The sequence below is a fragment of the Pteropus alecto genome, unplaced genomic scaffold (assembly GCF_000325575.1).
Source record: "Pteropus alecto unplaced genomic scaffold, ASM32557v1 scaffold214, whole genome shotgun sequence".
NCBI lineage: Eukaryota > Metazoa > Chordata > Mammalia > Chiroptera > Pteropodidae > Pteropus > Pteropus alecto.
Genome location: NW_006435787.1, coordinates 1,207,938 through 1,231,533, shown reverse-complemented (window position 1 = coordinate 1,231,533; position 23,596 = coordinate 1,207,938). Strand labels below are relative to the sequence as shown.

General features: G+C 57.4%; 1 protein-coding gene across 1 annotated transcript in view; it reads right to left on the bottom strand.

Annotated features, from left to right (window-relative positions):
• Positions 1-12,754: 12,754 nt before the first annotated feature.
• Positions 12,755-23,596, bottom strand: part of ABCA13 (ATP binding cassette subfamily A member 13) — a 147,718-nt gene continuing 136,876 nt past the window's right edge. The window contains exons 56-60 of the mRNA XM_025046516.1: positions 22,648-22,751; positions 19,283-19,375; positions 16,362-16,467; positions 15,034-15,171; positions 12,755-14,406 (exon numbers count right to left, since the gene is read on the bottom strand). Coding sequence (XP_024902284.1) covers positions 14,320-14,406; positions 15,034-15,171; positions 16,362-16,467; positions 19,283-19,375; positions 22,648-22,751 — 528 coding nt within the window. The 3' untranslated portion in view covers positions 12,755-14,319. The remainder of the gene's footprint in view (positions 14,407-15,033; positions 15,172-16,361; positions 16,468-19,282; positions 19,376-22,647; positions 22,752-23,596) is intronic.

Genomic DNA, 23,596 nt, shown 5'->3' with positions numbered 1-23,596 from the left:
GTGGATGGGTGGATGGGTGGATGGGTGGATAGATGGATGGGTGGATGGATGGATGAGTGGATGGATGGACGGATGGATGAGTGGATAGATGGATGGGTGGATGGATGGATGGATGGTTGGGTAGGTGGATGGATGGATGATGGATGGACAAATGGACAGATGGACAGATGGATAGATGATGGAGGATGGATGGATGGGTAGATGGCAGGACAGACAGACAAACCTCTGCATGTGTCTCCTGGTCTCCAGTCTGACTGGGATGCCCTTTCTCTGAGTTCTTGCGACTTCCACTTGCGTTTCTAATGGGCTGCCTCACTTAGGCACCAGATTATAAACACCTAGTGATGTCCTTTATTCTCCCCGGCAACTAATGCCACTAACTGAACGTAGCCCAGCGAGCCGGGCAGGAAGTGGGCGCGGCAGTGCTGGTGCCGGCGAGGCTTCTTCTATTCCGTGCCTGGCAAACCCTTCCTCCCCCATCCGCGAGATGCTGCAGCATTAGTAGTTGATTTCTTAAAAACTGGGAGTTTCTTAAAAGCAGTCGGGTATATAATTGAAAACTAATTGAATGTTCTAATCCATATGCATGAAAAACAATTTGCATTGCTTCATTATTTAAAAGCAGGGTGAGGAGGAGGGCTGGGGACAGGGGAGGAACCTCCTCTGAGAATATTCATACAGAGTGAAGCTTAACTCTTTACATCCCGGAAACACATTCCGGAAATACCTACACACTGCGAATAACCTGTGTTTTGATTTCAGATAAATAAAAATCACATTAGAGCTAGCTAAACCCACATCGTGCTTTTAAGTATTTTTCCCTGAGACAAAGTAACACAGAGGATCCAGCATCCGGAATAACCCGCCCTGACACCTCTGCAACGCTGTGATCACAGTTCCAGAAGCATCACTGTGTCAGAAAAACAAGAGGAATTTAATGGAAGGAAATGAACAGAAATGCAGATGCCACCACCACCCGCGTCCCCAGTGTCAGAGTCCTTGCTCGGGGTCAAACCTTGTGCTGCGCGTTTTGACTACGTTTGGCTTCTAAATTTAGATGTGATTCAAGAGGCCGCGTGTCTCCTGAGACCGTCTCGCTTGCCCTCACGTCAAAACGGCCTGTCACAGCCACAACTTAATTTCGAAAATTTAAGTCGGAGATCTAATCCGATTTTTAAACTTTCTGTGTTGAAACACTCTCAAAATCCACAGCAAGTGCAAAAACAGTACAAATACTTATTTTCTTGAGCTTTTTGGGAATAACTCCTACGTATGTCAGTGTGTATTTCCTACAAAGCCATTTTCCTACATAAACGTACGGCCATCGGAATCGGGAAGTGACATATCCAGGCCACTGCACACGGCAGCCTCCGGGCGACAGCGTGGTCCATCCCCGCCCTCCCCACAGGCCTCCCCCAGGACGCAGCGCCTCCTCCTGCTGCTGTAGGATTGTGTCGTATGTAGGACAGCAAACCTCAGGCCACCTGTTAGGAATCTATGTCGGCAGGATGTGTATTTGGACCTTCCCACGAGATTTCCACCAAAGTGACCCCTACTCCCAGGCAGTAGGCTGGGCCGTGTGGCGTTGAGGGTGGAGCATGGGAGCTCCAGCAGGACACCGGCAGGCCACCAGCAGGCCAACAGCTCGGGGCCCGCGTGGGGAGCGGACCCCAGGAGCCTCCTCAGGACGGCTGCAGCTGGGGACAGAGCTCACACGGGGACGACGGCCGCCTCCGCAGTCACACACGCACACATGCGCACACACACACACACACACGCACGCACACACACATATGCACACACATGCGCGCACACAAACGCACAGACATACACACAGACCCACACATGCACACAGACACGCACACACGCACACACATGCACACATGCACACGCACGCACACGCACACACACACTCCAGTCACTTTCCTGGAACTCGGAAAGCTACAGAGGGACAAACTGAGCCCAGCAGATGGGCAAAAGCCCGTCCGCACGCACACACATACACGCACACACATGCACACACACTCCGATCACTTTCCTGGAACTCAGGGAAAGCTACAGAGGGACAAGCTGAGCCCAGCGGACGGGCGAAAGCCTGTCCATCCCCTTCCCCAGACGAAGCGGGGCCGGGCTGCGGTGTCGCAGGCTCATGGAGGGTTCCCAGTCCCCGCCAGAGAACTGGCAGTCGGCTCGTTCCTGGCGCGGCCGCTGTGAGGTCACCGGGAGGGCAGTGCCTGGAGAGCCGTGTTCCCTTATTCGTCCCTCCTGGACCATTCTCCGCCCTCCTCCACCCCCGCTTCGCCCTGCGCCCAGCCATGCCATCTGCCCGCCTCGCTCCGGCCGGCGGCCTCGGTCAGTGAGAAGCCCCCGCAGAGCAGAGGAGGGGACGCGAGACAGCAGGGCAGCGCTTGGCTTCTTGTCACCTCTGTCACCTCGGAAAGTCCCCGCCCCCCCCACACTCACTGAGCAGCCCCCACCCCCAGCGGGGACCCCCGGCTTTTCTGCTGCGGCTCATCTCGGGGCCTTTGTTTCCTGCTGCGAGCTCGTGGCCACGCTGCTCTCTGCTCCCGGGGCAGAGCCGCTCTGCGGGAATCTGGGACGAACGTCGCTCTGCATGGGGACCGAAGGACCCGGCTCCATGCTGTTCTCACCTGCCCGTTTTCTCCACGGGAGAATAAACGACCCAGCCACGGGCACCAAATGGCCCAGCCACGGCGCCGTCTCTCCGGCCGGCTTTCCCCAGCCCGCTGTGTGTTGTGCACAGCTTCCCGTCACCATCCGACTCCGAACCACGTCGGCGTGGCCCGTGCTTTTATTTTCAGGGACAGGGACACACGTGCATCTCAGGAGAAAAGTCTCCGGTGCACGCTGAATGACGGCTTCATCTCTGCTTGGTGGCCCCTCTCCCCGAGGTCAGTTCGCTCCGCGCTGCCTCCCCCACGGAGACGGACAGGCCCTTCGTCCCACCGCAGGACCCTCGTACATGAACCCACGCGGTTTGGCAATTGCCCTGTGACTGTCCCCTGTTCACGTAAACAGGCTGCACGGCACACACAAACAAAAGACGCTGCGAGCCCCTGATCCCGCTGTTCTGTCATCACCGGCCTGCATGTGCCACTCCGAAGTCAGCTCGTCTGTCTCCTGCTTGCCTGGCCACACTCGTCACACCCTCCTGTCACGGACCCTGGTTGCATGTGGCTGCCTATTTCCAGCCTTCTGGGTGCCGCTCCCAGTAATGGCCGCTTCTGCAGCAAACCGGCCGACCCCAGGCGCACAGGTGTGCCGAGCTCCCGCCGACAGACGCGCCCGGGCTCACGGCTTAGTCGGCCCATCGCCAGGACCACTCGCCTAAAGCCCGCTATTTCACAGTGACGCACAGGCTCCCCAAAGCCGGAGACCCTGCTTCCCCCTGGCTTGAGTCCCGGGCCCCGGGCACACCGCAGACACTCAGTTAACGCTGGGTAAACATGTGCCGGGAGGACAGTCGGCTGCAGGACCAGACTCGGGCGGGGAAGACGGGCTTCTCGGGGTCACGGTGGCGCCTCTTCCTTTCGCAGGTCACGTCCAAGCTCGGCGTGGGCCCCGCGCGCTGCAGCCCTGCGCGTTCCGAGCTGTCACTCTCGCTCCCCGTGCTGAGGCAGAGCCCGTCCGTTCCGCGGTCACGGGAAGCTTTTGACAAAACAGGACGGTGCCCGATGCCTGCTGGTGGTTTAAGTAAAGATCACTTAAGCTTCCTCTGGGACTTCTCGAAAGTTCAAGACTAATGAGCAAAACAGATGGAAAAACTCTCCCCAGGGAGCTGCTGTCTCTTCGAGCTGGATTTTCAAGTGGCGCAGTTTTAATGAGGGGACTGAGAGTGACTTCCCGGACGGTCAAGAACACTCGGGAACAAATAAACAGCAGGAGACGCACTCTGAGTGGCGAGCAGCAGTGACTCCGGAGAACGCTCCGGGTTCTGACGCGTCGCCTGTCTGTCTCCCTCCGAAACTGGGACTAACAAAACGCACGCAGCACGAGCGCGTGCCCGGGGCCCAGGGTCACAGCATCATTGATTCTCCGATGCTCTCGAAGACGTGGGCGGCGAGCAAGAGAAGGGGAAAAGTCGCCCAGGGGGAAATTTCGACGTGCTCCAGGGGAAACGGGAAATGACATGGAGCCGTCCAGATACGTTTCCTGAGAGACCGTGGACGATGCCGCTGAAGGGGGTCGCGGGCAGGACAGGAAACGCCCCAGCGCTCCAGGCGGCGCTGAGCCTCGAAACGGGTAACGGACGGTGTGGCTTCGGAAGGAGAGCGGCCTCTCCGAAGCGAAGAGGGGACAGGCGCGTCCCACGCACGCGGCTCGGGGAAGTGCGGCTCGGCGTTCGGCGCGGGGCCCTGTGTCTGCGCCTTGCTCCCGCACCGAGCACCGTCCCCCCCTCACCTCACGCTCCCCGAGACGGCAGCTCTGAGCTGCAAACCGCCATCAAGAACGCGGCAGGTGGTTCTCCCCGACCTCCACCCACACATTGTCTCCTGACACCACCACCCTGCTCATGGTAAGAGAGCCCCTTGCACACGCACACGCACACGCACACACACACGCGTGCACACGCGCACACACACCCGAGTACGGAAGGACCCGGTAACCATCCAGGCACGACGGCAGAGCTGACGACACTGAGCAAACTGTCACGTGAGGCGCCCAGAGAGTGGTGAACCCTCAGAGGCGGTGACGGTCCCCCCAGCCAAGGGCGGCCACCTTGGTTCTCAGAGACATAGCCCAGGCATTTGAGCTCAGGACCCCAAGGAGATGCTGGCTCCCTGGGTGCTGACCAGTCATCACTGTCCGGGCAAGAGCACCAGAACCGCCAGCCGTGCCCACGGTGACGTGGATCCTGCTGCCTGCACCACGGGCCCCACGTGAGCAGCTATACGGCCACAAAGCAAGACTGAACGGGTGACCGCCCACGGCATAAAGTCGAGGACATGACCCGCAAATGATTCCACGTCACGCCTGAGCCTGCCCTTCCTCGCCTGCTGAGTCCCTTCATCTGCATCCCAACGACCCCTCTCCTTGGTCCCCCTGAGACTGAAGGCTCGGACCCCAGTCTGCGGATTGTGATGGAGCACCCCTTGCTTCTAACACACCCCCAGCCCCCACCCTAACCAGCTCCCCCCATGACCCCGGTAAAGCTTTCTTCCCGGAGCAGCGCCCGCCCCCCGGGCCGCCTCCTCCGGAGGAAGAGAGATCTGAGCAGTTACGGTTACCGGGACCATGGCCAGGTCCTCAGAGCGAGACGCCTTCCTCGAGAGGGCCCGAGCCCGGCTTACACTCACGTGGGACGCCAGCTCCCACACCCCTGTGACATGTGCAGGGAAAGACACTGCCAACAAACTATAGGCACCATGAGCAGTTAAAATAATCTCCTGTTTTTAGCAGAAAACGTGCTGTGAACATTTGCTTTAATCTGTCCATTTGTCTTGTAACTGAACGCAGTGAAGCATCAAAGGCTTCCGTGAGCTGTTCTTCGCCTCTGATCAGAAATCCACTCCATTTCTCTCTGATTCTTCCGGCCTTACCTCTCTGCACTGATTCGCTTCCCTGAATTATAAAGGTTTAGAACATGACGCCGAGAATGCGCCGCTACAGATGGGAAACAACGGAACCCCGACTTCCCGCTCCCCGCCCTGAGCGCCGATGACTCCAGCTCCTCGCAACACGCGATGCAGCAGAAATGCCCAGTCTCCGCTCCGGGAGTCACGATGCCCTTGCACTTCATAACCACGGGGCGACAGAGTCCACCGCAAGCCAAGGGGTGCGCAGGACCCTCAGAAGGGAGGCTTCTCCCGAGTCTCGGGGGCAGACGGTTCCGCCAGCACCTGGCCTGGGCTTCTAGACTCCAGAACCGTGAGGGAATAATCGTCTGCGGCTGTCAGCCACCCAGTCGGCGGCACTTGGTAAGAGCCTCCCAGAGACCAAGACACGCGCCCGCTCCGACGCCGAAACCGTCTCTCTGCTCCGCGCTTCCGCCGCCGAGCGGGCGCGCTGGAGGCGGGTTCCCGTCCGTTAGCTTGGATGGCATTTTTCTCTCATCCGCGCCCATTCTAGTGACTGAGGACGGGGGAGGCGAGCAGGGGCGGAGGCTCCCGCTGAAGCAGGACAGCCGCACGCCCCGCGCGGAGCATCCGCGTGTCGGCGCGGACAGGAAGGACGGGAAGCAGAGGAAAAGCTGCCATCGGCGTTTTCCATGCTGAAGAATGGAGGGAGGATGAAGGGTGTTAAAAAACTGAAAGACGGACCTGCAAGAGTCTGGGCGGAGGACAATGTAAAAGTGGACGCTTAAGAAGACAGATCCGGAAACGAAGCTCGGCTTAGACCTGGCGGGCGCTGGTCCGCCTCTCCCCTTCCTCATAAACCCCACGCTCCCGCCAGCCTGCCTCTGCGCCACAGTCTCCACGACAACCCGGACCCGCCCAGGGCCAGGCGGGCAGTCCCGGGGGAGGGAGGCCTCAGATGGAGTCCCCGTCCCCAGGGCTGTGCCCACTCTGGCTCCAGGACGCCTTTATTTGTTTTCCCGAGCCGACCCCTCTCCTTAGAGACGTCGGCTTCGGCAGCCGTGGTCTCGTCGTGGAAGGAAGGACACCTGCCCCAGAACGTGACCACCCACGGCCACTGCTCTGTCCACATCGGAGTGATATTATGATAATTACCTTTAAAATGTCAGCAACGAGTGTCTCTTTTCTGCAAACGCGGGACGTGTTTCATCCTCATGTGGGCTTTTCTGCTCATATTGAGAAACGATGTCTCCCCTCCCCACCCCAGAGATGTCCAGTCTCTATGAAGATCCGTGTCGCCAACTTGCTGGAGGGAAACAGCACTAAGTCGCAGCGTGGTGGCGTGCCCACGTGACCCACGAACAACCCCCCCGCCTGGGACCTGGCGTCTGGACGTCCTCTGTTCCTGCAGGCCATAGTTACATGAGGGGGCAGGGGTGACGCCCTATTTTTCACTTTAAATAAACTGAAGGAAAACGGAGACATTTTTCATAGATCTGACAATGTGCGTGTGTTTCCCTAAAAGCAGGTGAGTGACGGTTCCCAGAGAAAACGAAACTATTTCAGGTGGCCTCGCTGACTCTGGAAGATCAGTTTCGGGAGGACGGGGACTCCAGCAATTGAGCAGCCACGGGGTTTGTGCTGAGATGGTTACACCGGCATGTGCAGCCCCCGACCCCTCTCAGAGAGCGACACACCTGTCTGCACGGATAAATACTGGGTGGGACCGTGCTGACAACCGGCACAACTTAGCAGAAAATTCAGGAGTATCTTAGTTTGAATGAATTGTTCGCTTCCTATTGCTCAGTTTCTTGTTGTTCGCGTGAATGGCTGGAAGGCATTTGGGACGTCCCCGCAAGCCCTCCCCCATCCCCCACGTCCTCCTAGCTGTCCATTCAGATATTTATCAGAATTCTCACGCTGTGTCCAGGCCCAGGCTCTGGGGATGTATGATACGTCTGTCTGATTATTTTTGAATAATTCACAATATACAAAAAGTTATATTAAAAAAATTCTTTAACAATAAATGCTTTTCTTGTAAAAACGGCAGAGGAGGTAAACACTGTGCTCATCTCTCACAACCACATCAAAATCACACCTACGCTACAGAACCACCAATGAGAATCACCTCGAGTCTAGCTGCACAGAAAAATTACAACTGGGGACACACAGAAGAGGCCACCTCGAGACTGGTGCGAGGGGCAGAGACACAGAACAGGCTGGTCCCATACCCGTGTGTGGCGGTTGATAATCAGGATGGATGTCTCAGCTGTGGAGGTCTCCCTGGAGGAGCGAGGAGTCCCAGCCCCACCTTGGGCTCCCCAGCCCAGGTTCCAGTGTCAGGAAGAGAAGTCCACACAAAATTTGCCTTGAAAACCAGCAGAGATTGTGGCGGAGTGAGACGGAGCTGGCTGGAGACCCAGCTGTTCCTCTTAATTTTCCTGCGCGTGGACTTACCTGATGATGACTCTCACTGAGCTCCAGCACGGAGGTAGCAGCTTGAAGGGCACCAGGACACACGGGGAGGAACTGAGTTGTCTGGCTTCAGGGCAAGGGCTAGAAGGGCAGCTTTCTCCCAGACAGAAGTGCCAGCAGAAGCCACTGTCCCTTTGTTGATCCCTCACCACCCCTGATGTGCAGATGCAGCCAACATATCTGAGTCTCCTTCAACCTAGCTGACTCTGTCAGCCCCACCCAGGTGATTCCCTCAGACCCTGCCCATCCCATTGTGCAGGCCACCCAAGCCACTGCTAGTGCATTTTCCATACAAACGGCTCGTTTTGGCTCATGCCACGGACTTTTCCTAAAATCCCTCTCAAAAGCTCACAAAACTCAAACAAGCAGCATCTGGCCTTGGCGGACCCCATACCAAATGCTAAGCAGCCCCAAGCCCAGCACTAGTGATAGCTGGCCTCAATTCACAGCTAAGTCTCTCGCAGGTGCCTCCAAGCCCAACACAAGTGGCAATCTTCTGCAGATTACTTTGTAGCTCATACCAAGTGGCCTTGAGAATGGCACAGGCAGTGGTTAAATTTTGTCTGCAACGGAGACCCTCCCAAGAGGCCTCAGAACCAACACACATGACGGCCAGCTTCAGACCACACCAGAGCACCACCCAAGCACCTCCACAAACAACACACCCAAAGGGAAGACTGAGCGGGCACCAGATCCCCTGACAAAGTGAACTCTGCTCCATAGGGTCAGCCCGTGCACAGCAGCTGCTCCGCTGATGCGCCGAGAGCATTCGAGGTTTAACGTCAGCAGGAGGGCACATCCCCCTGCACAAGAAACACACCTGAAGCAGCTGGCTCAGGACACCGGAGACACTGTGCCCCTGGGTCCCTCAGGACGCCTACCGCATAACAACTTTCTACTAAGACCAGGACACCTAGCAGCCCACCTGATACACAGAAACAAACACAGGGAGGCAGCCAAATGGGAGACAAACATGGCCTGCACGAAAGAACAGAACAAAGCTCAGAAATAAGCAATAAAAGGGAAGCAAGCGATCTCCCAGATGCAGCGTTCAAAACACGGGTGATAAGGTGCTTGATGATCTCAGTGAGCATTCAACAAAGGCATACGAAACGTAAAAATGCACAGAGATGTCCCACTCAAGATGGCGGAGGAGGTAAACGTTGTGCTCGCCCCTTCTCACGACCACAGCAAAATTACACCTAACCTACAGAACCACCACCAATGAGAATCACCTCAAGTCTAAATGAATAGAACTATTACAACTGGGGGCACACAGAAGAGGCCACCTCGAGACTGGTGAGAGGGGCAGAGACACAGAACAGGCTGGTCTCATACCCGTGTGTGGCGGTTGGCGTTTCAGCCGTGGAAGTCTCGCTGGAGGAGGGAGGGGTCCCGGCCCCACACTGGGCTCCCCAGCTCTTGTTACAGTGCTGGGAACAGATTCCCCCACAAAATTTGCCTTGAAAACCAGCAGAGATTGTCGCTGAGTGAGACGGAGGCGACTGGAGTCCCAGGTGTTCCCCTTAATTTTCCCGCACGCAGACTTACCTGATGATGACTCTCACTCTGCTCCAGTGCTAGGGCTGTAGCTCTCAGGGCACCAGGGACACACGGGGAGGAATCGAGTTGTCTTGCTTCAGGGTGAGGGCTGGAGGGGCAGCTTTCTCCCAGACAGAAATGCCAGCAGAGGCCACTGTCCATTTGTTGAGCTCTTCTCCCTCCCAGTATGCAGATTCGGCCGCCATACTGAGTCTCTATCAACCTGGCTGACTCCGTCGGCCCCACCCAGGTGATTCCCTGAGACCCCGCCCCTCCCAACTTCTGGGCCCACCCAAGCACTTCCGGTGGCTTTTCCTTACAAGTGGCCTATCTCGGCTCCTCCTGCAGGCTTTCCTAAAATCTCTCAGAGATTCGCAAAGCCCAACGAGCACCATCTAGCCTCAGCAGGCCCAGTACCAGTTGCCAAGCAGCCTCAAGTCTGGCACTGGCAGCAACCGGCCTCAGTTTGCAGCGTGGCTTCTTGAGGTACCTCGAGTCCAGCTTGGGTGGCAGCCACCTGCAGATTGCTTGGTGGCTCATGCCCGGTTGCCCTGAGTAGAGCAGTGGCTGTTGCTGAACTTTGTTTTTGGGAGGGACTCTCCAAGGAGGCACCTGGCTGCACATCTGGTGATCGGCTTTGGTCTAAGCGGGCACACCACCCCGGGCAGCATCTGAGAATAACACACCCAAAGGGCGGACTGGGTCAGTGCGACGAAGTTGGAACCAGCGTCTCATCAACCATGGTGACACCCCACGGAGGGTTTACCTGAAGCCATGTACCAGTGCCTCGTGAACAAACCAGAAACCAAATACACGGCTGCAATTTGGTGACAGATAAAAGCCAGAAACACGAAGCTATGCCCACGAGCCGTGAGCGCCGTGACCAAATGGCGCCCATAACGTCCCCTTTCTGTTGGAAAGAAAGATATGCTCATGACATTTCTAAACCTGTGTTGTTAACCAGTGAATTTGGCTGGGTTTGAAGATGTATGTATAACTCAGTGGACCCCATTTTTCCTTAAAACACTTTAATGTAAAGAAAAATGTGATGAATTTTTCTGATAAAGTAGTGAAATGTCTCCTTTGCCATGATAAGCAATAGCAAGTAATTAAGAAAAATGCTTCCGGCTTCTTTCAGCAGTTTGAAACCCTTTCCGGCCAGAAAAATTTCTCCATTAAAGCTCTCAGTGGGAATTCTCACCGCGGAAAATGACAATGCTATTTATTCAGCCCAAATGGGAAATATCCATAACGTTCTTTCTTCTCCTTGGATCTATTGCATTCATTTTGACGATGACGTTCATAAATACAAACGGAGTCTGATCTAAGGGTCTTCGTATGCTACTTTAAACCCGAAAACAGTACTAATCTCTGAACCCGGATTGCCGAAGACACGCCCGTCATTTGACATCTCCTAGTTGATTCGACAGGCTCAAAATTGATTTCATTGTTCCCCTGCGAAACAGCCACACAGCGTGTGCGCTCCTACCGCAGAGCTCGCTGGCCACGCAGTACCTACTCCAGTCCTCTTTCGTGGAATCCGAGCCCTCATGTCATTTTAGGGCAACAGCTAAAATTGCACCCCACCCCCACCCCCAGCGCTCTTGCTGCTACGTTACTGGCGACCTGAGTGCTTTCGGCCGATGTCGTACGTGCCTAAGTCTGCAGGCTAGACTTCCAGGAGACCTTGAAATGGAGTGCCCTCTTCCCCGTAATCCGATCTCTCATTTTCGCTGCTTTGAATGTGGTGATGGCTGGAGCTCCAGCAGCCACTTTGGAACATAAGGGAAATTATAAGGATAGCAGCGCTGGCTTCTCGGTGAAGCAGCACCTCAACTTCCCCTGGAGGAGTAGGCAAGTACCCAGAGCTCACTGCATATTGTCGGTTCGCTCTAGTACTCCCTCTCCCTCAAAGGCCCTTTGTCCCTTGGCCCGGGGGAGAAGGTTTGCCCAGGCATCACTATCCCGTGCCCCCCATTCCCCTGTCGGGAAGGGCTCACTGTGCCCGGAGCGGAAGGGTGCACTGCCCAGACCTCACCTGCCCGCCCCCTATCTGGCTGCGTGCTTCTCAAGGACAACACTTCTGCCTCCTTCACGGTCGGCCCACCGCCCCGTGTCTATAGCACCCACCACCTACTAATGTGCATCGAATGGCTTCAGTGACACTGATTCAGTGACACGGACACTGTGTGTGTGTCAGTCTGTGCGTGCATGCCTGCCTGACTTTGAGGGCTTTGAATTATTCTGTGTGACAGTGGGATGTCACCTGCCGTAAACGTGCCACACCAAAACCCAAACGCCTGAGCTGAAACGGTGCAGGCGAAGGAAAAGCCGCAGTGGGAAACACGGTCAAACAGGTCTGAAGACTTTAAAATGTCTACGTCCCGTTTGCGCGGGAAAACGCGTGATGACCGTATCTGCGTCATGCTCCCAAACACCAAACCTGGGGTGGGGTGCGTGCGGGGTGCGCGTTTTGTGAGATGTTTTAGGGTGATGGTGTTGAGCAGCTTTCCAATTTGATGTCCGCCGAACCAAGCTAACTGGGACCTTAAGCTCCCTATTCTTTACTATTATAAAAATATGCTACTTGCTCGCTTTCACATCTTGAGTTTGCGTAATGGCTTCACGGCATCCCCCGTGTGGACATCTAGGTAAAGATAAGCTGTATCATAGAAGCTAGATCACTGGAACTGAGACATCACTGCCATCTGTGCCCTACAAAGCCCTCTCCTCAGAACACTTTCCAAAGAAGGGAGTGTGTTCAAAAGTCTCAGCTGTGCGACCTTAAGCCCAAAGGCATAAAATATCTGCACGATATATAAATGCGACTGGCATCTTCGGCATTAACACAGGGTTTGACCTTTTGTGTCCAGTCTGCCAGGACACGGCATTTTGGCTTGTTGGGTTTCTTTTTCCTTCCTGTTTATCGTCGAAAGGCATTCCCTGAAGCAGACTTCAAAAATGCAGCAGCTCAAATACTAGGAAAGAAGGCCTGCGAGCAGAACATAGCAGAATAAAACTCAAATGTTAACCTTTTCAAGCTTTGAGAGAGCTGGGGAAGCTGCGTGTCCTCGTCCCCTAAATCAAACGGGCTCCCTAAGCGTGCGGGGAGACACGCAGGCAAAAACATGTTTACACTCCAAGGGCCAGGGGAAGTGAAAGCACATCTCATTTGTTCATTGCGGTATAAACGTGTTCATGTTTCACAGATTTTATTTACTGATCCGGCAACAATAACATAGGATTACATCTTTCATTTTGACAATGACGATTTTAGAATTGGGGAAAAAAATCATAAAACTCTAAACCATAACGTCTTTAAGAAAGTATGATCCATGTGAATCATTCAATCAAAACTGCCCATGATCCGCTTATATACTATACACAAATGTCTCTAGTCTAGAACGATATTTAGGAAAGATAAATTTTGATGAAATCTGGCTTTAGTAAGGGACGTGCCAAGAAAGCGTTCTCCTGTGATCACGAGCTACCGCTGCTCAGAAACCTAATCGGATAAGCTACATTTTAAAGGGAAGGTAAAGTCCTCCACTGCGGTCTGAGAAAATGTCATTTGAAGAGGCTGAGAAACATCTCAACTCAGAAGCATCTGACTGGAGACTTTTTCAGGAGCAGACGCATTGGCTTTATGCATTTCACTAACATAAGACGCAAAACGTCGGGTTTACACAGCCCCGTGGAGCCGTTCCTCAGGACTTTATGTCTGAAGATGTTCTGAGGGTAAGGATTCTGAAGATGACATAATTTTTAGAAGCTTTTAAAAATGTTTGAAGTTTATATACTATATGTTGTACTAATTCTGCTCGTATAATTAGAAAGTGCTCTATATTTCCTTAGAGCACCAGTTCTCAAGCTGGAATGAGCATCACAAACCCCGGGGGCGGGGGGAGGGGGGGGGCGGTGAAAACTCAGGCGGCAGGGCCCCGGCCCAGAGGGTCTGAGTCAGCGGGAGGGGCCTGGGAATCTGCATGCTAACAAGCAACCAGGGCTCACCGGTGCAGTTAATATGGGACCACCGCACTCAAAACCACTGGCTAAAAATAATTTTAAAATGGTCATTATAATCCAAATTATAAAGCTTCTATAAATGACAGAGTACCCAGTTCAATTTATTTAATTTGGCTAAAGGGTCGACTGAAAAGCTATGCAATTCTTATTTTCAAAGCATCTTTTAGATGAAAAAATAGAAATATTTTTCATGTCCTACCATATAATGTCAGCCACTATTAAAAAAAGTTTGCATTTAAATCACTGAATTTTTTAAGACACTTCTAAGTATATCTACTAAAAAGATGACGAAACCAGAACGCAATCTCAGGTGCCATTTCCTACACAAATAACTTAGCTAAGTTTCTAACCTTGGGGGCCTCAGCTTCCTTAACAGTAAAATGAACTGTCTGAAGCAGACGATCTCCAGGCTGTCCCAGCCCCGGGCTGTCTCGGCCGCACTGTGGACTCACCCAGGTGGGGCCTGTGTCACAGAAGCCAGCCCCACCCTGGTGTGGCAAAGAGAGTGAGTGTGTGGGAAGGACCCCCCCACACACACACACGTCTGCAGAAAAGAAAGATCTTTCTGTGCATTGATTATCAGCTAACAGAGTTTCAGACCAGAAAATGGACAGAATGTGAAGCGTGCCGGCCTGGAGCGCGCCTTCTGGCCTCTGCCCTGCACTCGCTTCTGGGATCTCTGGGGGCTCCGTGCAGCAAAAGACGGGGTTCCATGCCTCTGACGACACCTCCCGCATCCTCAGACAGGCAGGGGGCCTGCCCGGCAGCCGTCGGCGGATGGGTCAGCTGCAGTCTGCGGCTGCTCTGTAGCAAAACCAATAAACACCTGGAAGAAACAATGAAAATAACTGTCGACCTGTGAGAATCCTCGACCTTCTGTTCTCAGGTATTATAAGAAGGGACGTCCTCTCAGAGCACCGTGCAGCTTTGCCTAAAAACCGCAAACCATTCACGCACGCCGCGCCCTCCTCAACCACCGTGCACAGGTGCACCCACTGGAACCAGGCTCCAGCATGCCGAGCAGTTCTGGACAGGTAATGCCTGCCCTGGAAATTCTCAGAGCCTTCCGCATGCCGTTACAGTGACGTCGTGGTAAACCAAGCATCTTTCTACTCGGCGTTCACTATCACCCACGGTGGTTCCCCCGCCCCAGTCATCTGGGGGGTGGGTCAAGGGCAGAGGCAAGTTTAACGGGGCGTGATTTACCTGCTGAGTGACTACTTTAACCACCAACAAACTGAAGCCCTGCTGAATATGCACCTCGAGCGGAGAGCAGACGATGAACAAACCTAACGTCGCCTCCGTTATCAGCATGTTGCTAAGTCCAACAATGATGAATTAAATGAAAAGGTGACCTCCAGAAGCAATCTGGCTAACTTTTACACTGACCTGGCTGGATCAGGCCTCATAAACATACCCATACGCAACCTGGGGACTCCTGCAGGTACCGCACCTGTTCCAAAGTGGTCTGGTTAATGGAGTAGTGCTGGATGCCCAACAAGGCCTTGTTGGTCTCTAGAACTTGGAACAGGTCAGCTAAGCACCCGCATCTTTCTGGCACATGATATTCCAATAAATTAAGGCGCTGACCCTAGAAGCCAAAAAAAAAAGTATCACTCAATTAGAAATTATTAAACAAAATTGATCACACCATATTTAATTATCAGATAAGTTATCTTTTCTGAAGCCACACCCTTAAATGCCAGCTAGGCACGTGGGTCAACTCCACGAGTCTCTGGAATGGTTAGTGATGGCGGTCTACTGTGAGACGTACTTGAGGAATGCTGCTCCCCTGGCGGCCACTGGTGGTGCCCCCACGTTGCTGCAGCGGGGATCAGGCCTCTGTAAGGGGTAAGGAGAGGCCTAGAGAGAGCTGAGGAGTAGGAGGCAGACGAGGCGCCCCGAAGATGGACAGGTGCCTCAGCCCCACACCGGGGCCTGGGCTTAGCTCCCAGCTGTCCTCGCCACCGGCTGGGTGACTCTTGGTAAGATATTTAACTGTTCTGAGCCACGTCTTCAAATGCACGAAGGCGGATGACAGCTGTGTCACAGGATGGTTCAGAGTGGCACTCGAGCCTGAGTGCCGGGGTCCCGTACGGCACTGTGACCTGGTCAGATTCTGCTCACTGGCCACGGCTGAAGCAGACAGACAGCAGCTCTCGCATGGGCTGCTGCCCCTTAGAAGTCACGACAGACCAGCACACGCTGCCTCACACCAGGGGACTGCGGGTGGCGCTTCTTGGTGGCAGAGGCACAGGAATGGCCTGGTCGCCTTGCACAGCGGGGACTTAGGTCCAGTGGGCTGGGGCCTGAGACCTGCAGGGTGACCAGTTTCCAGGTGAGGAAGTGGCCGCCATGCAGGGACCCGTTTTGCATCAAGCTGGGCTTGACGAACAGGAGGATTTTGATCCCGTGCATAGCCCGCTTCTCATGAAGTCCTGCTGGAACCGTCACGGCCGCCACCGCCACGAAGACAGGAGGGGCGATGCTGCTGCGATTCTCGGCCCGAGCAAAGCCGGCGGGCAAGGAGCTGTGCCCGGGACGGGAGAGGCGCGCAGGAGGGGCAGTCTCGTCTGGGGGACCGGGGAGGACCCGCAGGGGCAACCGACATCTGCCGCCTGTGCCGCGTGCGGGGGGAGCTGCGGCCTCTGTTGTGCCATGAGGCCACGACGACGGGCAGTGTCGTGACAGCAGGACATTAAGACGGGAAAACGAACCCACGAGTCCGCGGGTGAGATCGGTCTCAGCGGAAAGCGACGCGGCGCGGAACGGAAACGCTACCTTGAACCGGACCCCTGGGGCGCAGAGCTCCAGGCAGCGGGACACCGCGTGCGGCCGACCTCCGTGCCCGCGGAGCCAGACTCTGACCGTGTGTCCGCCACCGAACCTGAGGGGCAGAAGAAGCGAAAGCGTCACGTTCTGGCCGCCGGGCAGGCGCGGAGGAGTCGACGAGCTCGTTTTCGCGAATCGCGTGGGGCAGCGGCTGCCGCTGCGCAGGGAAGTCGGTGAAAACAGAGTGAAGTTTGGGTTCTGAGAGATCAGTTCTTCTGACGAAGCAGCTCACAGTTTGGGGGCGAAACCAGCAGAGCGGGCATCTGAGCACTTACCGCACAGAAATGTACGGTGGGAGGGGACAGTGACCGGAGAAAGGACGCCTGCGCACTGGGGCCCACTGTCACCACCGACAGAAAGGGCGGCCCTGGGGCGTGGTCTGCTGCTGCACGTTGAAAACCACGTTATGTTCCAGTATTTGTCTAACTGTCGCTCTGAGCACATGAAAATTGATCACCTTTTGAAATGGAGTCTCATCTGAACTCAGCCACTCCCGACATTACTCTAGAGAATCTGAATTACACGGGTCTGAAGAAAAGAAGTCAAGACAAAATGTTCCCGAAAGAGGTCGGCGAGTCTCTCAGGGTCCCCCTCGCGCAGGCAGCGAGGCTCCCAGCAGCTTCGATGGCGGACGAGCTCTTCGCAGACGATCAGACCTGTTTGTGGTGCGAGTGTCTCGTTGACGGTAACTTTCGTGTTTCTGCCTCTAACCTACATATTACGCCAAAGATCAGATTCCACGAAGGATCCATTTGCTTCCCGCCCTTTCTGCAGTGTGAAGGCTGACACAGGTACCCAGGAGTCCCCTGCTTCCGCTTCCGCCCTCGCTGCTGGCTGAAGGTGTCCGGGAAGCCCACGTGCGTGCGTCACGAGCGTCGTCGGGGACCACGTAAACATAATCAGACGGCATCAGCCGCCGGGAGGGGCCCATTGGAAGCATCAGCCACTGTTTGCGGGACGGTCCAGTTCCACACACACGACCGGAACGCTGTGCATCATAAGGCTGGACCAGGGACGCGCCCATGGGAGAACAGACACGGCCACCCCGGGCATCACGGGGCACCCAGCAACGTCTGCCGGCTCAGCTGCCTCGCACAGCGTCTGGTTCACCCGTCTGTCGGAGCAACTGTCACCTTGCACTGTGGTTACATGGACGTGTCTGACCCTGGACCGTGAGCTTGTCGAGGTGAGGGGCCATGCCGGGGTCGTCCCTCATGAAACAGAAAAGGTGCCCGACGATCAGGATTCGGGACGTGATGCTGAGCTCACGAGAAACATGTCAAGCTCTCTACACGGGGACAAGAAGCAGTGCGTCCCTTCTCAAGGGGAGATATGAGAAAAAGCCAGCGTCGTCCTTCGGTGAAGTGACAGCTTTGGGTGGCATCACTCGTGATCTGAATTCCAAGGCCAGAGGCGTCGCCCAAAAGGCCCAGCACGAGAGGGCGGGCGGGTCAGACACGGCCCGGGAGCCACAGCGGGGGGCAGCACCGGCCGCTCGTGTGACGCGACGCCCTGGGAACAGACGGATGGCCCGTCGCGCGGCCAGCGGGCGAGGACGTGGGGCCGGCCCGGCTTCTTCCCCCGCGAGGAAGCGCTGGCAGTGAAGGAATGAGCTCGGCGCCCAGCAGCAGCAGCGGAGTCACGGAGAAGCGGCGCGTGGCAGCCGGCGTCCCCCCGTCCCTCCCAGGCGGCAGAGACTGCACCTGTGCTCAGGTGTGAAGACGGTGCCACGTCCGGACTCCGCGTGCCGTCTTCAAGGGAGCGGTTCGTCGTCGGGCGGCGCAATCCTGACCAAAGCTTTCAGGTTTGCAGCGACGCTCAGAGGCGTTGAATCCAAGTTGTCACAAAGCACAATGTCACATACGGTGACGTGTTCGTGTGCAGCCACCCAGACAGTGGTCGCACTAACGGCCAGCGCTGCTCTGCTGTGGCTTCTGGGCTGGCGGTGACCCTCACCTGTCTGGGGACAGTCCACGGGGCGGTGTCCGGCAGGGGCGCAGACCGTGCTTGGCCTGCGGGGCCGGCGGCAGTGAGGCTGACCGTCCGAGCCCGGGCAGCACTGGCGGCCCCTCCCCGACGAGCACCCTAACCCCAGCATCACACGGTCACCTTCTCCACAAAGTAACCGTATTCCAGCCTCGGACCGGTGACTGTTTAATGAATCTCTGCCTCAAACTCTAACTCTAAAAGCACGGAATGAATGAAAACAAAAGGCTTTACCAACTTAAATTAGAAAACGAACCTGCGTAAAAAACAGATTAAGCAACGAAGTGAGAGGAGACTGGAAACTGTGAAACTCTGTGGGCAACGCGATTTTTCAAAAGTGGCAGCGCGGCGTAAACACGCTCAAACTGGTGGTAAAATCATTACGAATCCGAAAAGCGCGTGGGGAAAAAAGACAGGAAGACACGACGGAGCAGGAAGAACCGAGTCGTCCGCGGATGCTGGGCGGCCTGGCTCCTCCTCGTCGCCGCGGAGCAGCCCACGGCCTCCTGCGCCGCGCGAATCGCCGGCCATCCTCTCAGACGCACGGCACTCGGGACGGGCGCAGGGCGAGTGCTCTGGACGAGGGGACACTGCCCAGCCTGTTCGCAGGGACTTTGAATCGACGAGACATACGCCGTCCCGTCTCCACCCTGACCGTGCGCGCAGCGGCGTCCCAGCCTGCCCGACCCCGTGGGGAGACGCAGGGCTGGGCGGGGAGGTGCGGTGTCCAGAGCCACCGTCGTGGGGCTTCCCGGCCCCGCCTCCAGCTCGGGGCCCGCGCCTCCTTTCCCGCGACACGCGGGCACCAGGCCGTGCTGCCTCCGACGCTGCCGCATGCTGCGGTCCACGGGAAACACGCGGAGAGAGACATGCGACGTACGTACCTGCTTTTTATGTGCTGCGGGGACCCCAGGCAGCGGAAGCTGCCGTCGACCATGATGGCGAGTCTCGTGCACAGGGCCTCGCACTCCTCCATGCTGGGGAGAGACGGGGGACACGTGAGTGCGGTGCGCCTGGGGCGGGACTCAAACCCAACAGCACCGACGAAGCCGCAGCGCGCCGGCCCCGAGCGAGCCGGCCGGTCGCCTGCGCAGACACCCGCGAGCCCCGGGGAGCATTTTCAGACGCTTCGTCCAGGGCCAGACACAGTTACCGGAAACACCCAGCACTTCCGAGCCCCACGAAGAACAGCTGCAAACACACTGTATCTTTATTATGATAGAGACATAGTGTAATGCCAATCAACATTTTATCACTCTCAACGAAAAAAACTAAAATGATTATGAAGTAAACCTTTAAAATGGTTTAGCGAGAAGTAGAAGCGCACAGAACAGAGAGAGTCACGGGAGAAGACTTGCTCCGGAAAACGTCGACATTTGTCGCACGGCTGGGATCCTTAGAACGGGTGGGCACGCTGAGGAATCGCGGGCGGATCCCTGGATGGGGGCGACAGCGCAGGGCGCCCGGCATCTTAGCGTAAGTGGCCCTCGCACGTGCAAACCCGAAGCATAACGGCCACAGAAGAAACAGAAGCACACGCCCGGCGTGTGTGAGGAGAAGGGGACCCGGCGTGAAGACCTGGGCCCTGGGCCTCCGGCACCGCCCCCCGCCGTGAACCGGCGCCAGGGCCAGGAGGGGTCGGCTCTGACCCCTGCGACGGGTCTTTGCGACCGCGGCTCAGCACGAGGTCTGGAACGCACGAGCGCCTGCCAGGCCCGCTTCCTAGCTCCCCGAGCGGACGTGGCTTCCTGACTGCCTGACCAGCCCCCGTCCCAGCAGCCTCGCGGCATTTTGGGGTGCAGGGCCGACAGCCTAACCAGCGTGGTAGAATGCGGGGGCGCGGCTGGCTGTGGCCGTAATCGCCGTCCGGGTGAGCGGAGAGCCAGGACACAGTGAGGTGGACTTAGGCCGCCGAGAGACGGGGCAGTTCTCGCTGCGTTGCTGTCAGACACACGAGTCCCCAAGTCTCCAAGTCCCCGTCCAAGGGGAGGCCGGGGTTCTGAGGAGCGCGCGCCCAGGGGCACAGTGGAGGCTCCGCCTGTGGCCGCGGCGCAAGCGGCCTCTGGCCGCCCCCGAGCACTGCGCCCGCGTCCCCTGGGGGTGGGCCGCCTGGGACGGGCGTCGGCCAAGCCACACGGTGGAAGAAGAGGCTCCCCGACCGCTGAGGCGGCAGCAGCCCCGCTCCAGCCTGGTGGGGCGGCTCGTCCTTCCTCCCAGCGAGCGGAGCGCACGGTGGCCCCTCGCCCCGCCGCCCCCCGCTTTCAGGGGGGGAGGGGGAGACAACCCAAAGTTAAGGGGAAGCTGGGGAATTTGGGGACCTCTCAGCTGAAGCTGCCGCTTCGTTTATTTACTTGTTTACAGACCCCCTCTCAGCCCAGTTTACTTTTAACGCCAGATTCTCTCCCCTTCCCACCTGTCCAATCAGGGAAAAACACGCCTTTGCAGGACGGTGTTTTAAAGGGGACACCGGGACGGAAGCGACACGGACTTAACGTAAACTCAGCACGCCCGCTGCTGCTTTGACACGCAGGACTGACCGGCCTCCCCGACTGCTAGGTCCCCATGTCACCTGACACGGGCCCGCCCGGCCTCCGTGACAGAGACGGCAAGGTCCCCACGTCACCTGATACCGGCTGCTGCAAAACCGAACGAACAGGACTAGAGAGAAACCGCAGAGATGTGCGATCACTCCACACGACGTGAGATCAGAGGGACTCGTCCCGGGGCGCCGGCGTGTCCCGCCTCAGGGGCCTGAACGTGAGGGCGCAGCAGCAGCAGCATGAGGAACGCAGGCGGAAGCTTCCAGAACCGGCCCAGCGAGAGCGTTTCAGGCAAGACGTACGTACGTCATGATAAAAGAGAGGATCTGTCACGTCTAACTCGTGGGGAGGTGGCGGAAGCGTCCTAGACGGGACCACGGTGACACCTTCACTAAGACGCGTCACGCAGTCGTACCCCGGAGCGGGTACGCCACGCGGCCTCTAAATGACATCACAGACTGTGCTTGACCTGGCAGTGAAAGTTCGGGGGCAGCGGGCGCCCCGCCGGAGAATGTGCGCGAGTTACACGCAGGGAGGAGACCGTGTGGGCCGTGGAGGACCCGCTCCGGGCACCACGCCCCGGCCTCGGCCCCCGCGCTGCCGACACACAGACCGACTCCGCCACGGTCATCGGTGAGTCTTCCGCTCGGGGCCTCCCACGAGGAACGACGGGCCGGCTCTACACGTGACTCCGGCCACAGGACCGGACAGTTGGCCTGGCACACGGTCGGTCACTCACGAACCCTCTGGGGGCTGCTCATCTCTTCCGTGTCTCGCTGGGAAGCCCAGGCCACAGCGCCCCGGCCTCCCACATCCCACAGCTGTTTGTCGTGAGCAGCCTAGAGGGTGAGGCCACCTCTCCACACACACAGAGCTGGCTTCTCAGCTGCTACGAAGCGGTGGGTCCCCTGGCACTCGCCCGCGTGTGCACCATCGTCTGGGTCTGCCCACGTCACGCCTGTGGGAACGGGGACCCGGGGCCGAGGCGACCTTGCTGACGCTCTGGCCACTGCTCCTGCCGTGGCAGTGAAGTCCTCATCTCTGACCCTGGAGTCGGCACCTGTGAACCTGGCACATCAAGCTCGATGGCTTGCAAGGTAAAACCTCGAATCCTCAATGTTGCGACGCTTAACTCACAGCGTGTTTCCCTTACACACAGGAAGAGGACAGGCTAAACCCTGACGCCCGATCGCTGCCGTACCTCGGTGTTTCGTATTAGCCACACCACGGTTCCATGACGTCTAAGGTCAGCACTGCGGCGCGGCCGAGGCCGTTCTGAAATCTAATTACGAGCCTGATTGTGTGGGGACGAAAACGTGACGCCAAACTCAGACGCTTGTTGAGTTTTCCCTCGAGCTCACGCACCTGCTGGGGTGAGGCTTGGACAACCAGGAGCTGGGAGCTGGCTGCAGAAGGCCTAGCGGGGGCTGGGTGAGACCGTGGTCCGCGGCAGACACCAGCCCAGATGGACATCAGCCCAGACGCAGAAGGCCTAGCGGGGGCTGGGTGAGACCGTGGTCCAGCCCAGACGGACGCCAGCCCAGATGGATGTCTGCTCAGACGGACACCAGCTCCGCCCCCTGCAGGCCAGGCAGCCTGGGTGCCGTGAGCTGCTCTCTCTCTCCGCCACGGCATTGTGACGAATCTCGCCCCTGGGGCGGCGCCCTGGGGTGAAGGGCGGAGTGGGTGGCCGTGAGGGCCGGGCTCACCTGTGGGTGGTCAGCACCACGGCGCAGCCTCTCCGCGCCTCGTCCAGTATCGCCTTCCACAGGACCCGCTTGGAGCAGGGGTCCATCCCTGAGCTGGGCTCGTCCTGAAGGAAAGACGGCACAGGCACGGGCATCAGGGACACCCACCGAGTGGACAGACGCCCTGCGCGAGAGGCAGGGCCCGCTGCGTGAAGCCGGCTCCGCAGGCCCCCTCGGCGGCCGGGCACTCAGCCCCGCACCCCGAGTCTCCGAGCCTCCTCCGCCTCTGGGAACCCTCAGAACCTCTGCAAAGACTCCGGCAGCAGAAAAAGGATCCGTCTATTTAGCAACAGCAAATAAAGTGCCATTTCTTGGAGCCCGATGCTTTCTCCTTCAATAAACACTGAAGCACTTCTCATCTGAGCCACTTTTGAGAGGCGCTTCTGGACTGAGTGATGCTTTCTGTGCCTTTTGTAGTCAGGAGCTCTCAACGAGTTTTTCGTAGGAGCGCGGGGTCTCATCTTCCCCAGAGAGGGCGGCAGAAGGGAAGTGAGCTAGACGTGGCACCGAGCAGGAGATAAACACCTGGCCTTTCTGCAAACGGGTGACGGGTGCCCAGGGGGAGAGACGGAGGCGAGGCACCGCGCGTGAGGGCCGCTGTGTCATTCCACACGCGCCTGGCCCACGGCGCTGTCAGCCTGACAGCCCCTCGTCCCCTCCCTGGGAGGACGGCAACGGCCCTCAGCTCAGGTCTCCAGGCGGACGCTCCGCACGGCGCCCTGGCAACGATGCTTATCGCGGCCACACGTGGGCTCTCTCGGGGACCCCTCTCCGCGCCCCGGCGGACGGACGAGGGGCCACGCGCGCGGCGTGCGAGGCCGGTGCCGGGAGCAGCAATCGCAGCCCAGACCCCGGCCGTCCCCACCTCGAGGGCTGCGTGCGCCCCAGCGGGGACCCGCTGTGAGGGGAG